This window comes from Nyctereutes procyonoides, unplaced genomic scaffold (genome assembly GCF_905146905.1).
Source record: "Nyctereutes procyonoides isolate TBG_1078 unplaced genomic scaffold, NYPRO_anot_genome, whole genome shotgun sequence".
NCBI lineage: Eukaryota > Metazoa > Chordata > Mammalia > Carnivora > Canidae > Nyctereutes > Nyctereutes procyonoides.
This window is the reverse complement of record NW_026575128.1, coordinates 23,555,466-23,571,394: the sequence shown is the minus strand read 5'-3', so window position 1 is coordinate 23,571,394 and position 15,929 is coordinate 23,555,466. Positions and strand designations below refer to the sequence as shown.

The 15,929-nt window shown below is 35.6% G+C and overlaps 1 protein-coding gene across 1 annotated transcript in view; it reads right to left on the bottom strand.

The window, feature by feature from the left end:
* Positions 1 to 117: 117 nt before the first annotated feature.
* The window catches only part of ACSS3 (acyl-CoA synthetase short chain family member 3), a 142,061-nt gene continuing 126,249 nt past the window's right edge, over positions 118 to 15,929 (bottom strand). Inside the window, exons 14-16 of the mRNA XM_055341559.1 lie at positions 3,541 to 3,640; positions 3,281 to 3,456; positions 118 to 2,304 (exon numbers count right to left, since the gene is read on the bottom strand). Coding sequence (XP_055197534.1) covers positions 2,236 to 2,304; positions 3,281 to 3,456; positions 3,541 to 3,640 — 345 coding nt within the window. The 3' untranslated portion in view covers positions 118 to 2,235. The remainder of the gene's footprint in view (positions 2,305 to 3,280; positions 3,457 to 3,540; positions 3,641 to 15,929) is intronic.

Genomic DNA, 15,929 nt, shown 5'->3' with positions numbered 1-15,929 from the left:
ATGTATTATCTTGAGCAAAATAACTCAATTGGAAAATAAGTTTTCTGTAGGTTTTAAAAGAAAGTCTTTAAATCTTTCCAATATCTTACAGAAAAAAATTCTATGAAGATATCAAAAGATGGTCACGAGGACTTTATTTGAGCACATTTAAATATGATTGCATTTTTAGTGTCATCATATTATATTTAAAGATACATTTATTCCAGAATATTTTAGGTATCATCTTGTGAAGGTGCTTTCTAAGTATGAAATAGAAAATTGCTTTTCTTTTTCCTCCCAAATTTTAGGCAATCTACAATTGAAGTGTATCTTTCTTGCCCCACTTTTAGTGAAAGTAACAGTTGTTCTGATTCTTCAAAGGAGATAAATTTCTTCAACCAAATGCAAGAACAGTACTTCCTCCCCAGGCTCATGCACTGTTTTCCAATCTCATTCAACTGGAAAATAACTCAAGCCTGATTGCTAACATGTCCCTTCAGAATTGATTGCCAGGAAAAATGTGCAAGAGGTCCACAGATGTACCCTTCACACAATTCTTGGATTTGCCTTTGTTTATACCTTGCAAATGAACAATGATAATTCATTCAACTGAAGAATTTGCCATTTCAAATTAACTGAATCTTATATGAAAAAATAAGGTAATTTTTAATGTTTTAACATTAAAAGTTAAGTTTACAGCTGTGATGATGAGCAAAATGTACCCAATATACCCAATAGAAGAGACACTATAAGGAACCCGACAGCTTCAAATTACAAGTTGAATGTCTATCTAGTTGGTTTAATTCCAGATACTAAAATAATTAAAGAGAACAGCTGAATATATTTTTCCTAGTGTAACAATCAAGAGGCCGATTTAAGCAAATGGGACTTGCCTTTGAGAAGCCATTTATTTATATAGCCTACAGTCCAAAAAAAACAAAACAAAAAACCCTATCATTTTCAGGATGTCTTATATAGGTTGTGTCATTTATATGAAGCAAACAAGTAATTAAGCTCTTATGTGTTATTTCTCATATATATTTCATAAGCCTAGACTATTATGATACGACAGCTGCTCTTAAAAATAATGGTCCTGATGAACTGAAAGATTGAGAAATACTTTGAGCACCATCAAAGACTCAATGGGCATGGTATGCTTTTTTTACTTTAAATGTATTCCTCAATAACTGCTATCATGTAGAATCCAAAGTAAATCATATATCTATCTATATCTATCTACTCTGACTAATTGGCACATTACCATAAGCTTATTAACAAAGACTAATTTTCAATCATTTTTCTTAAGTTCTCAATACTTTTATATAAGTTTAAATGAAGAGATGTGTTTGGATGTCGCTTGTTTTCTAGCAAGCTATTACTTAAAAATTAGAGATTTCACATAAAAATCGGGGTCTCTTAAAAACTCCTGGTCTTTAGCATAATGTAAAAACCTTTATATTTCTTCTTTAAGAACCTTCCTTGTTAGTTTACCACATTTCTGTGTCATTTCCTTGTTTTTATAGGAAGCTGCAATCATTAAGTATACACTCAACTAAGACCCTGAGACAGGAGGAGGAACTCCAAACAGCTCTCATCTCCATGACAAAGAGATTGGATTAAATGACCTCTAGGATCTGTCAGGCATGTGATTTCCCCTAAGTAAAAATGACCTGAAGTCACAGCTGTACTCTGGTATATAACCTTCCCCCAGGAAATGTAGGACTAGACATATCTTCCTATCTAGAAAATCATCTGTCTAGATGATGACCTAAAACGTCCCATTTTGTCTATTTCACTTAAAATATCCATGCATGGGGACATCTCAAGAATATTAGCTAATATTCAGAATTTCTATAAGAAAAATTACAATTACTTTCTGGTTTCAACTTGAGTTTTAGGTTTTGGGTCAAAGTTACAGATTCTTCATTTCAGGAAGTATTTCTATATTAACGTGTCTATTTCAATTAAAATATTCAAATGGGGTAAGTTTTTTAAAAATCATACATTCGTTAATTTTTTTCTTAAATCAAGTGCTATGCAACCCATGTTGTAGGCAACTGAAAAAGATGCTAATTGGGTCTACTCAAACAGAAGGCCTAGGTCTTTCACTAGTCTTCAAGTACTTTTTTTAAACCAAGCTTTACAATTCATATTTCAGTTTGCAAGGAATTTCTATTTAAATATTTATTTATGAAAAATCCAAAAATTTGACTCCAATTAGAAAAGTGACTCAATTTGACTCAAAATAGGAAAAAGTCATGATGATTGCTTCAGCACTTCTTCTATGTGCCCAAAAATGCTGGGGTCTTCAATTGTAGGTGTTATCTGGAAAGAAAATAGGAGTCAGATGAATGCTCTTCCTTGAACCCCTTCCATCTCTCAACAATCAACAATTACCGCATTCCCCATCATCTGATAAAATGCATATGGAAATGTTAAAAAAAAAGAAAGGAACTCCAAATTTAATATTTTAACATGTACATATAGGGGCACCTGGATAGCTTAGTTGAGCGTCTGCCTTGGGCTCAGGTCATGATCCCAGGACTGGGGATGAACTGGTGTTGGGCTTCCCGCTCCATGGGAAGCCTGCTTCTCCCTTTCCCTCTGCCCCTCCCCCTGCTTGTGCTCTCGCTGTCAAATAAATAAATCTTTAAAAAAATAAAATGTATATGTAGTCTTCCAGAGTAATAAACTGTTCAGTTAGCAGAACTATAGGTCCTAAGTGGTACTTCTCTAGAATCCCTCTAATAAGCCTTTCTATGTGCCTTTATAGAAATATATTTTTTTGCATTTGTTCATACAACTACTATTTACTGCTGCGTCACCTTCTATTAGATCTTGAGGATTAAAAACATGCATATCTATGCATGTCTAAAGCCCACAGAAATTAAAAGAATATATATACTTGAATCAGCCTAATGTTTTCCATAATAATTTTCACTCAAAACAGGAGGAATAATTAGCAAAATGCATCAATTAGAACTGTTAAGCGTATATAAACCCAGCCTCAATTGTTTGCTTTCTCATTAGTAATAGACATAAATGACTACAATGAAGGAAGTTGTGTCTTAAATTCAGTAAGACTGCGTTTCCACAAGTTGTTTAAATTTAACCGATATGCTTACTAATAGTGAAAGAATTTCCACACACTGGCTACTATCATCTCAAAGCATATGCTTTTAATTAATCTGTGTTTCCACAACCCGCATTCCTAGAGAGCAGCTATGTAGTTTCCTTAACATTAAAAAATTACTGCCAAAGAAGTGGGGAGAAACGTGTCCGAACATTCTTGATAATTCACCTTATATGGCTTGCCATTGACAAGAGCGGACAGGGCCGACCTGGGAATTTTGCCGGACCTCGTCTTGGGTAACTGTTTGACAAACACTGCATTTCGAAAAGCAGCCACAGGGCCAATGCTCTGTCGAACATGTTTTACAATTTCTTCCAAAACTTGTTCCTCTGTTGTATTTATATCTATGGAGAGAGTTCAGATGATAAGCCAATTAACCTTAGTGAATCATTCAGGGTCAAACACCAGGGAGGACAAAGATTTCTTACCTTTTCTCAACACGCAGAGTGCTAAGGGGACGTGACCTTTCAGAGGATCTTCCTTGCCAACAACAGCACAGTCGGCCACAGTGCCATGGGAAAGGACTGACTGTAATAAGGAAAAGCATTCATTTAGAAAAGATGTGTGTGTGTGTACATATATTGTGTATAGACATACAAACATATATATATTCATACACACACACACACACACGTAGGTATGTATTTCAATTGGGAAAAAAGTACATGTCCGAGAACTCAAAACCTATAGCTGCCTGCGTGGAAATTACTACTGATTCACAATTCTGATCATTACAACTGGGGTGAATGAATGGTTAGGTCCCTCTTGGTAGTCACTCACTAGAAGCTAGCAGTAATTAAGACAAATTGCCTTGTTTACCTGGAAAGTAAGGGAATTGTTTCTTCATCTCACTTGCTCATTAACGAAGTCAGGGCAAATAGGCAGTGGGTACCACATGGGAACAAATTGCATCCGAAAACAGATGACCTCATGGTGATGTGGCTTTAGTGCTGGCTACCATAAGTGCACTTTCCAGAGAAATCCAAGGCAGCCCCATGACTAAACAGTGATTTTATTTCTGTATCTGCTACTGAGCCATGAGCAGAGCATTTGTTTTATTGAGTGACCACCCATCCAGAGAGGATTTTCTGACTTGAAAGTAAAAGCTGGGCATGGCATGATGCCCTGACATCAGATAATCACCCCTGTGGAGGAATCGTTTTCATACTGCTTACCCTAAGCTCTACATATCTTAAAGAACAAAGCAGCTATCTATCTGGAATCACAAGAACCTGCAGAGTAACCACATGAAATACAGAAGCTTAGGGTTAAGAAAAAAAAAACAAAAACACATTTCTGCTATGATGGTACTTTTAAAAATGACTGTTCTATTCTGAGAGAGTAATAGGTATCTCCGTGACTGCAAATCTCTAATACCTAGAGAAAACAGTGCCCAATATACTGACAGCTCATTTGGCACTTCTCTCTCTCTCTCTCTTTTTTTAAGATTGTATTTATTTGTTCATGAGAGACAGAAAGAGAGAGAGAGGCAAAGACATAGGCAGAGGGAGAAGCAGGCTCCCTGCTGGGAGCCCAATGCGAGACTCGAGACTCGATCCCAGGACTCCGGGATCACAACCTGAGCTGAAGTTAGGCGCTCAAATGCTGAGCCACCCAGGCGTCCCTCATTTGGTACTTCTCATTCTTTCTTCTATTCATTCTTTCAACAAATATTTACTAAATCCTTCTGTGTTCCAACCACTGCACTAGGCTCAATGTGAGCAAAAAGAGGTAGAGCACTGTCTCACAGTGCTTACAGTCTAATGGATGAGACTGTTTGCTAATAAACATGACTACTTATTATTAAGAATATTTAATATAAAAGTGACAAGGGCTCTGGGGAAATGCCTTGGTTTTTATATGAGAACTACAGCAAAAGCAGCCAGAAAAACCTGGGCTTTTATATGAAATATATGGCAAAAGCAGAAGCCTACCAGTCTCAGAGAAACCTTCAGGAAACGACAATGAGCTCAGGCCTACAGGATGAGTAGACATGGGTTAAGCAAGGTGGAGGGGCAGAGCAAAACCCTGAGGAAGGACTTGGCACAAACCATTCAAACCTGAGAGAAGCTAACATTACTGGAAAGCAGAGAGCAAGACTGAGAAAAGTGCAAGAGGAAATGAGGCTGCAGAGGTAGAAAGGGGCTGTGCTAGGGACTTCCAATTTATTTTTGTAGCATTGGAAAGGCAATAAAACACTTTCAGGAGTTGAGGAGGAGATACAAGATCTTTGTGGATTTTTTTAAGAGACTTTATTTTTAAGAGTAGTTTTAGATTACAGCAAAAATGGAGTAGAAAGCAGAGTTTTGCTATATATGTCCTGCCGCCATATATGCACAGCCTCCCCCCCCCCTCAAAACCCCTCACCAGAGTGGTATATTTGTTAGAACTGATGAACCAACACTTCATTCCCACCTTAGTTCATCGTTTACATTAGAGTTCACGCTTGGTGTTATATACTCTATGGGTTTTATGACATATATCCACCATTATATTGCATTTTTCAGAATAGTTTCACTGTCCTAAAAAAATCTCCTGTGCTCTCCTTATTTATTCTTACTTCTTGCCAGCCCTGGGAAAACATTGATCTTTTCAGAGCCTCCAAAGTCCTTTTTCAGAATGCTGGAATCATAAAGTATGTATTCTTTTCAGATTGGCTTCTTTTACTTCAGAGTGTATTTTGAAAAACAAACGTACTTTGGGTTCATCATGGAGAACAAAGAGAGGATTGTTATGGGTGAGTATTACAGTTTATTGAAATTGCCCATGAGGCTACCACAGTAGTCTAAGGCTATGACAGGGGGTAATGAAGACTCTTATAGCTTCTTCAGAGGTAAAAAAAAAAAAACAAAAACAAAAACAAAAAAACAAAAACAAAACACAATTTTATGATAAATTGGGTATGGTGCAAGAAGAAAGAGAAGAGAAATTAAGAATGATTCTATGGTTTTTTTGGCTTGAATAGCTGATTGGATAGTGGTACCATTTTCTAAGCCAGAAAATTCTAGTAAAGGCTAGACTTGGAAGGCATGATCATGTATTAAGTCTTGGAGATATTCCACTGAAGCACCTTTGAGATATCCAAGTTGAGGCAGTTGAATATGATGGGAGTCTTAATTTAGAGATGCACATTTAATTGTCATTAATGCATAGATGATAAAAACTAGACATAGATTTGATTATTTACAGAGAAAGCAGTGGGAAGAGTGAAAGTCCTAAGGAATGGATCTAATGGCTACATGAAAAAGGAGAAGCTGCCCAACTAGACTAAAAAGGCACAGCCAGAGAGAAGAGAAAAACCAATGGAATCTGGGACATGCCACTTTCAAGTCCCAGAAGTCTTCTTTTAATTATGCCAAGTTGAGAATGAGCTGTCTCTTCTCTGAGTTCCTGGAAGACTCCGTGAACTACTAAACTGGTGCAAACTCCATGCCCTACCTCACACTGGCCCTAATTAAATATAGAAATCAACATCTCCTATATCCTATTGTTACCATCCACTTTGAAATACTGAGTTGTAAGAGTTGCCATCCACATAGTTTTTGACTCTTACGCTGCTGAGGATAGTATGTGTTAGATAAATGAATTTTGTGCTATACATTTTATTAATTTCATTGCTGAGACAGAGATGTGCACCTCATCTTCCATCAGTTGGGCTTAACTAAAAAGCTTCTGTAAGACACTGACTATCCAGACCATACAACACAATCTTCTCCTAGTGCTGCAATCTGAACTTTCAACGTGCTTCCAACAGCTTTCCCATTTGCTAAGATTTTATTTGTGTTTCAGGTCCATGTGCTTCGAGACAAATTTTATTGCCAGAGATTTGTACTGGTAGTTAGTATAGTGAGTCACAGTCTTTGGAAGAGAATATTTTTGTTCATAGCAGATAGGATATAGACTTGGTGGGCCCAATGCTGTAATTCCGGTTGAGGAGTTCCTTAATGAGTGGAGGAAAAACTTTTACCTGCCTACCCAGAGTTTTGACTGTCAAAAAGAAAAAATATATATATTAAATTTTTCACTGGTGTCAGAAGCCTCTACTACCTTGGTTTTTAAAATGACAATGTAACTGTTCAAATTACTATTTAAAAAATTGATTATCCAGATATTTTGTCACCTAACCAGTATAACTATAACTTTAACTAAATCAAAATACCAAACCTTCTAGTTTGTCCTTATTTCACCTTGTTGTTTTCATTTCGCCATGTTTCCACCCTCAGTGTTAGTATGTTTAGAAGTGGATGGGAAAATGCGGACAAGTTTTCCATACAGGTAGGGTATTTTATTTTATTTTATTTTACATATTTATTTATTCATGAGAAACACAGAGAATCAGAGACATAAGCAGAGGTAGAAGCAGGCTCCCCTTGGGGAACACGATACAGGACTTGATCCCAGGACCCCAGGATCAAGACATGAGCCAAAGGCCACTGAGCCACCCAGGTACTCTGGGCACAGGGTATTTTAAAATCAGAAGTAATACATAACACAGTTTTCTTCAGTATCAAAGCTTCACATTTTTTTTTTTTGCCTCATTTGTGGCCAAATTCTCAAAAATCTGTGAACAACATAATCATTTACCAGAATTGTATATCATCTGTAAATGAGGTTCATTATTATAATGGATAAAATACTATATTAATCTATCAATGTTAAAAAGGTGTCATAAAGGGAAGGAGACAGCTTTCTATGTTGGCTCCACAAATAATATCTACATGCCAAATTATGATTTCAACAACTGAATCATTAAAAAGAAAAGCATCAAAGTATGTCTCGGCAACATGTAAGGGACAGGAGCCAAACAAATGTCCTATGGGGGCAAAAATATCAAAAGCCACTTTTATATATTTCCTCCACATAAAATCCATAAAGCATCTGTGATTAACTGGCAGTTAAGATCTGAAAAAATGATACAACTTGAGGGGTAAAAACCACAAATGTGTGCAATAGTTCCAACTTACAACTTTTCGTCTTTAGGGTTGTGTGAAAGTGATACATGTGCAGTAGAAACTGTACTTCGCATTTTGAATTTTGGTCTTTTCCCAGGCCAGCAGTATGCAGCGCACAATCCTTTCTTGTGATACTGGGCAGTGGCAGGAAGCCTTAGCTCCCAGTCAGTGATCGCTGCGTAAACAACTGAAACACTCACAACCACTCTGTACCCATACAACCATTCTGCTTTCATTTTCAGTACGTATCAAGAAACTACATGAGGTATTCAACATCTTATGATAAAGTGTCCTTTGAGTTAGGTGATTTTGCCCAACTGTAGGCTAATGGTGTTCTGAGCATGTTTAAGGTAGGTTAGGCTAAGTTATGATGTTTGGCAGGTTAGATATATTAAATGCATTATCAATTTATGATATTTTCAATGTATGATAGGTTTACCAAGATGTGATCTCTTTCTCAAGTTGAGGAATATCTGTATAAATACAGATGATAGGGTAATACAGGTTACAGGGTAAATGGGCCTGGTAAGTGCCTGTCATTTGTTGTTTCTGGGGTACTGTCATTTTTGTGTAAATTTTAATGGATTTCAAAGGTTCTTTGCCTTTAGTGGCTGAATTACACAGATTTCTCAATTATATTTTTAAGTATTTTAATATTAGAAGTATTAGTTTAAATCAAGAACCTACATAAGATGCAATGAGCCAGTCTTTGGCAAGAGATTGTCTCTGCAGTGGGAAGAAGAAGAATGCTTTTTCATTGCCTCTGATATTGGAGTCATCTAGGAAACTGTCAGATTCTGCATTATCATCAATATTCATATTTGCACTCAGGAAAATATTCAGCAATTGTACAACTATTTAAATTCAGTAGTCATTTATTGCTGGGCAGAACTGAAATTACATAGCATCTTTGTTGAATACACATTTTATGGAAATATATTCAATCCTGAAGAACTCACTCCTAAAAATAGCAAACAAAATAGCTAACTTGGAAAACAAACAGAGAAACTTTGGTTCAAATAACTTTCCAAAGGGCAAATTGCAATGAACACTGCCCTAGGCTTTAAGTTCCGTTTTTAAACTCCAGACTTCCAAGTTCCCAAGGATACCAGTAGGATTACTTAACAAAATGAAACTTAAGTTACAGGTGAAAGAATGAAACCAGAGAGCCTAATTTGTTCCCTGGAAGTGTCTTTGCATGAAAGCCTGCCCACAACAGTGAAAGAGACCCAAGCATGAAGGACCACATTAGCTCCTAGGAATTTTGGCTCATAAGATCTGAACTAGCAGATTTCAGACCCAATTTTCCTTAAGGAAAGGACACTTTGAACTTCCACCAAGTGTCCCGAGTGTCTAGCTAGATGTCAAGCCTTCAAACATTAATCAACCTTTCAAAAAGAGATGATTATTACTTAATAGTTACAGAAGGCCCTTATATGTGTTGAGATCTGCAAGGATAAGATCCTCTCAATTCATGAAAGCTATTCCAGAACTCTATTTTCTTATGATGAGAACAAAAAAGAACATACAGTTTCCTGAAATGTTTTTAATGTTGTAATTTTAATAGAATTTCTGTTGGATTCAGTCTTATGTAAGGTAAAGCACTTATCATGTTTTAATTAATTTATTTATTTTTTCATATTTTAATTTAAGAAACTGGATAGACACAGATTTTCACTATCTATGAAAACAACATCTAGTCTAATTATTACAAATGAGGGTCCTATGAATTAAGACCCTGAAGTCCTATTTCAGAAACTCAAAGTAGAAATCCAGCATTCAGAATTGATAATTAAGAACCCTAGTCAGAGTCCTGGAAAGCATTTACATAGAAAGTAAGGTTTGGGCATTTTAATAAAAGTTGGTTATGTCATCAATGAGAACATTTCACATACATATTAGTTATCAACCTTAAGCAATTTTGCTAGAGGTGGGGGGAAAAAACAGGAAAGAATATTAGTTTAAAACTCTCTCACAGATGCCAATATAAAGAAGACAAACCTGATAAGAACTGAGGTATTAACTTTCTTATTAGACATAAATATACAATAGAGTTAATCATTTAATTCACATAAAGGGAGACATTCACTTCAAGAAGGCTTGAAGGCTGACGGGTGTCCTATTATGTGCTGTGTGTGACAAAATTGCTGTCGGAAACCAATGATTCTATTATGCTTTTTTTTTCCAACTTTTATCATTTTACTGTCTACCTTCTGCCTATTTCATTCTCTGATTATATACACTGAGAAGGATGTCAGTAGAAACGTATTAAAGCATATATTTAAATAGGTTGATACTTCCTTTTTTTGTTCTAAAAATAAAACAGAACCAAGAACTTTGACTGATAGTAAAAGCCTTGCATATGTAATCTCCATATTTTGATTAGCTGAGTCTGCCAGAAATGCAGGTGAATATTAGAGGTAATCTCCTGAAGGCAAGAAATTAAAAGTTCATGCAACCAGAACCACCTTTTGCCCACACGCCAAAACACATGAAGCTTGAATTTCAATTTTAGGTTATTGCAAAATTCAGAGCAGGCTAAAAATAAGGTAATATTATAATAGCACACAAAGCCACATATTCCAAAATATTATATAAAATATTTTCCTTTTACTCAAATAATATTACACTGTCGCACACGCAAAGCCAACATAACAAGAGGTGTTAAGCTATTTGGTTTTCCCTGATGATAAATAAGTATGACTTTTAAAGAAGGTGACCATCTTTAAGTTATAAGAAGGAGAACTCAACTTTGATTCTGCATGCTCTCATCTCTGAATTATTTTTAAGCATTTTCTTTCATTTAAATTTCAGTTTGCTCTATTCCATTTAAAAATAATTCTGGATTTTTGGTTCTGAAAACGATGGAATAAATATGTTCTATCTTATCTCTTTAACTAATTGTAATGAAAAACTCTGGGCTAAAAAACCAGATCAGATGACTCTATTAGAATTATAAGAGCTTGAGACACAACCCTCTTTTTTGCTTGTTTCTTTGGAGATTTTGAGTTTTGTTGTCATTATGGTTTGTGTTTGTTTGTGTTTTGCCTCCTATATATTCTGACCTGGGTGCTTGAGTAGCCCAAAAGGTGGAACTGCCAATAAGTGCTGACAGAAAAGCTCTAAGAAATGTTGACCTTTACAGAAGCCCAGGGAAAGGAGCATAGGATCTGGGAAACAATCCTTTTCCTCTTACCTCCCTACTGTAGGTGAACACCAACAAAGACTCAGTGCCCTTCTCCCTTCCTACAGAGCTGTAGCGATCTTGTTGACTCTCCACACCCTACTCCAAGTGAGTGCCGGCAAAAGAGCAATGTCCTTTCTTCTCCATTACTGGTGTGCATCCTGTGGGATGGAGTCCCGAGGGAACCCCGTCCCAAACACACACAGACTCTATGGGAGCCTAGAAAGATTCAGTGCCATTTGGCCCCCCTCCCCTGCAAGAGCAGTCATACAGTTCAGAAGTAGATCCCTGTTGACCTGCTCTGCTCTCCACTAAGAGAGTGCTATCAAAGAGACTGTCTCATCCTCTGTCCAGGCATGCAGCGCATGTAGGACATGCAGTATTGAACCCTGATAAGAACAGAGGGAGTGCAAAGTTCTGACTTTTTACCCAAGAGAGCAGCAATGGGCAACCCTGGAAATCAGAAAGTGAAGAGTAGATTATGGAGAAGAAGGAGCTGGACAAAGGGATACTTCAAGTCTGTGTATGAAGTCCTGAGCCTACCCCAGATATGTGCATGCATGAGTCCAACCGGAACCAGCACAGTGAAGATCCTGAACATTTAACTCGAGTTTCACATTGGCCTCTAGGAGAGACACAAGTGAGATGGACCAAAATAGTGCTTCAGAAACTGAAAATTAAATTAACATTGGAACCACAGTCCATAGGAAGTGAGTAAGGACAGGTGATCTGACCTTAACTAAAATAGGTAATCACAAGAACACAAATCCAGGTGATTTTAACAGGATTCAGAACTTCACAATGTAATATTCAAAATATCTAGGATAGAATCAAAAGTTACTGGATGTAAAAGGAATCAAGAAAACCTAAACATCTCTTAAGATAAAAGACTATTAATTAATACACACAAACACCAAGATGACCCAAATTTTAGAATTACCAGACAAACATTTTAATGCAGCTATTATAATGGTGGCAGGGGGATTAAAAACTTTCCTAAATTCCTCATTGCTGTTATATAAAGCCCTAGCCTCCCAAGAATCTTTAAATACAATGAGAATTTGATGTATAGCTGATTGTCGGGTTAATTACTCTGGTCTGAAAGGATAATAAAACTTTTCTAATTTCCCTGGAATGGCAAAATTATCAAAGTCTAGACTAGACTAGTTCCCTAGGGTTAAACTCACAACGTGCTGGGGAGAGTGGCTCACTAACTTCCTAGGTATTTACATGTCAAACAAAGATGAAGCCTCAGAACTTGGAAACATCTCTAAGTTGTAAGAGTTGAGACACACAGGGCTATCTGGCTCCTAGAGAGATTTTATTTACATATCAAAGAGTTGGAGTTTGGATTAAGGCCCTTATGTTTTGAAGGAGACTTTCTGATGAGGGATGGAAGATCAATGCTTTCTTCTCCCTTATAAGCAGACAAATATTATCTTACTCATCTCTCATCTATGAAGTGTCTGACACTTATATAGGACCTAAGGCTATGGCCTTGGGTAAGAAAGAATGACATATTTATTATCAAGAAATCTGTCTTTGACCCATAACACCTCATTTACATATTCAGAATAAAATTAACAGAGATGAATATTAAAAAAAACAATAGCCATGGTCCAAGAAAATGGGCAAACATTCTTGGAGTGAAAGGAATCAGAGAAGTTCTCAGTAAAGAAACAGAAGCTACAAAAGAAAATGAAATGACTTGAAGGAAGAGAGAAAAATGTATAAGAGAAAAATGAAGAAAAGGCAAAAAGAAAACTAATAAACTGATACGCAAAATATAAATATATGAATAATTTATTTAAATGTTAAGTGGTCTGAAAACACCACTTAAAAGATAGATATTGTCAGATTGGATAAAAATAAAAGTAAGACCTAACTGTATGCTATCTACAAGAAGTCCATAAAAAGAATAATGACCCAGATGATGGATCTGCATAGATCCATAATAACCCACAATGATCCAAATGAAAGGATGACAAAAGATATATGATTCAAACACTATTCAAAAAAAGATGGAATGGCTATGTGATTACCACACATAACCAACTTCAGAACAAAGAAAATGACTATAGATGTTTAAAAAAAATCAATATATAAAGACATTGCAACAAGTAAGGTTTATCCCAGTAATGCAAGGCTGAACACTTGAAAATTAATTAATGAAATCCACGTATTAAAAGGCTTTTAAGAAGTCACATGATCATATCAATAAAAGCAGAAAAAGCATTTGGAAAAAATTCAGCATTCATTCAAGATTTTTTTTTAAATCTCATCAAATTAAGAATAGGATGAACATCGTAATTTGATAAAGTTTATCTACGGAAACACCTACAAGGAACATGATTCTTAATGGTAAGGTACTGAATGTTTTTACCCTAAATTCGGAAATAAGACAAGGGTATCTGTCCTCACCACTGTTATACAATATCATACTGGAAATTTTAACCAGTTCAAGAAGGCAAGATAAAGGAATAAAAGGCATTCAGACTGAAAAGAAAGCAATAAAATTATCTCTATTCACAGACACATGATTATATAGGAAATCTCAAGGAATCTATAAAAGATACATATCAGTTCAAAGAAGTCAACAGTATTTCTATCCACTAGCAGTGAAAATTTGTAAACTTAGATTTTAAAAAGATTCTGTTTACAGTAGCTAAAAAATTAAATACTTAGGTATAACTCTAACAAAATAAGCTCAGAATCTGTATACTAAAAAATATAAAATGTTGATGAAACATATCAAAAAAGACCTAAAGAAATGAAGACATGTATAAGACTCTTGGATTGGAAGATTCAGTATAAGTCAAATAACAATTTTTCCCAAAAGTATCTATAGATTTAATGCAGTCACAATCAAAATTCATTATAACTATAAAAAAGTTCATTCTAAAATATATATGGAAAAGTAAACAAACTGGAACATCCAACAACAATTTTGAAAAAGAAGAGCAAATGTGGACACTATTCAACTTAAGGCATTCTATGAAGCTACAATATCAAGACAGAATGGTACTGGTAAAAGGATAACACATAGAATAATGAAACGGAAGAGATACTCTAGAAATAGATCCACTCAAATACTGTCAGCTGATTTGGACAAAAGTAAGAAGGAAATTCAAGGAAGAAAAGCAGTCTTTGCAATAATTGATGCTTCGAACACCTGACATCCATATTTCAAAAAAAAATAATCCTCACTTTACAATTTGCACCATACACACACAAAAACTCAAAATGTAAATGTAAACTGATCTGAAATGTAAAATAAAGTAAATGTAAAACAATAAAGTAAATGCAAAACATGAAACTATAAAATTCTTAGGTCAAAACAAAGAACTGTTATGACCTTGGCTTAGGAAAGAGTTCTAAGATACAATACCAGAATCATGATTTGTTAAAAAAAAAAAAAAAGTCACTTGATCTCATCAATATGAAAAATACTTCTGTGAAGTACATCTTTTTGTTGTTGTTGTTAAAGATTTTACTTATTTATTTGTGAGAGAGAGAGAGAGAGAGAGAGAGAGGCAGAGACACAGGCAGAGGGAGAAGCAGGCTCCACGCAGGGAGCCCGATGTGGGACTTGATGCCGGGTCTCCAGGATCACGCCCTGAGCCAAAGCATATGCTCAACCGCTGAGCCAACCTGGCGCCCCTGTGAAGGACATCTTTAAGAAAATAAAAAGACTAGTCACAGACTGGAAGATGATATTTGCAAATCATGTATCAGATGATACAACAAAAAACAACTCAATTTAAAAAAAAATGAGCAGAAGATTCCCACAGGTATTTTACCAAAGAAGTTATCTGGATGAGAAATAAGCATGTCAAAAGATGCCCAACATCATTAAGTCATTATGGCAAACCAAATTGAAAGCAACGAGATGCCACTACATATCCATTAGAATGGTTAAAATAAGGATAATGACACAACTCCAAGTTTTAATAAAGACAGGAAGAAACAGAAACCCTCAAACACTGCTGGCAGGAATGTAAAATTGAGAAGCCACTCTGGAAAACAGTTTGACAGTTTCTTATAAACTTAAACATATATATTTACCACATGACCCAGCCAACTCACTATGGTTACTTATCATAGAAAAATAAAAACTAATTTTGCCCAAAAACTTGTATGAATGCATATAACAGAGTTATTTAAAATTACTTCAAACTAGAAACAATCCAAATATCCTTCAGTGAGTGAATGGATACAGAGCCTGGTTAATACATCCACTAATGGAATACCACATAGCAATATAAAAGGACAAATTATTGATATACAACAATTTGGATGGATCTCGAATGTATTTTCCTAAATGATATAACTCAGTCTCAAATGTTACATGCTATATTATTGCATTTCTATGACATCCTAGAGAAGCAAAAACATAGAAATAGAAAAATCAGTAGTCACCAGGGGTTAGGGATGGGGAGCATCAGAATACAAAGGTAATGCTATGAGAGAATTCTTTGGCAGTGCTGACATTTTTCTGTATTCTCTCTGTGGTAAAGGTTCCAAGAATCTATACAAGTATAAAAACTCATAGTACCGAACAGCAATAAAGTAGATTTTACTCTATGTAAATGTACAAATTAAAAACATTAAAAAAAAGTTCTTCTGGGGACTTAGTGACAATGTATTTACATTAGAAAAAATTCTCAGGATTTAAGAGTAC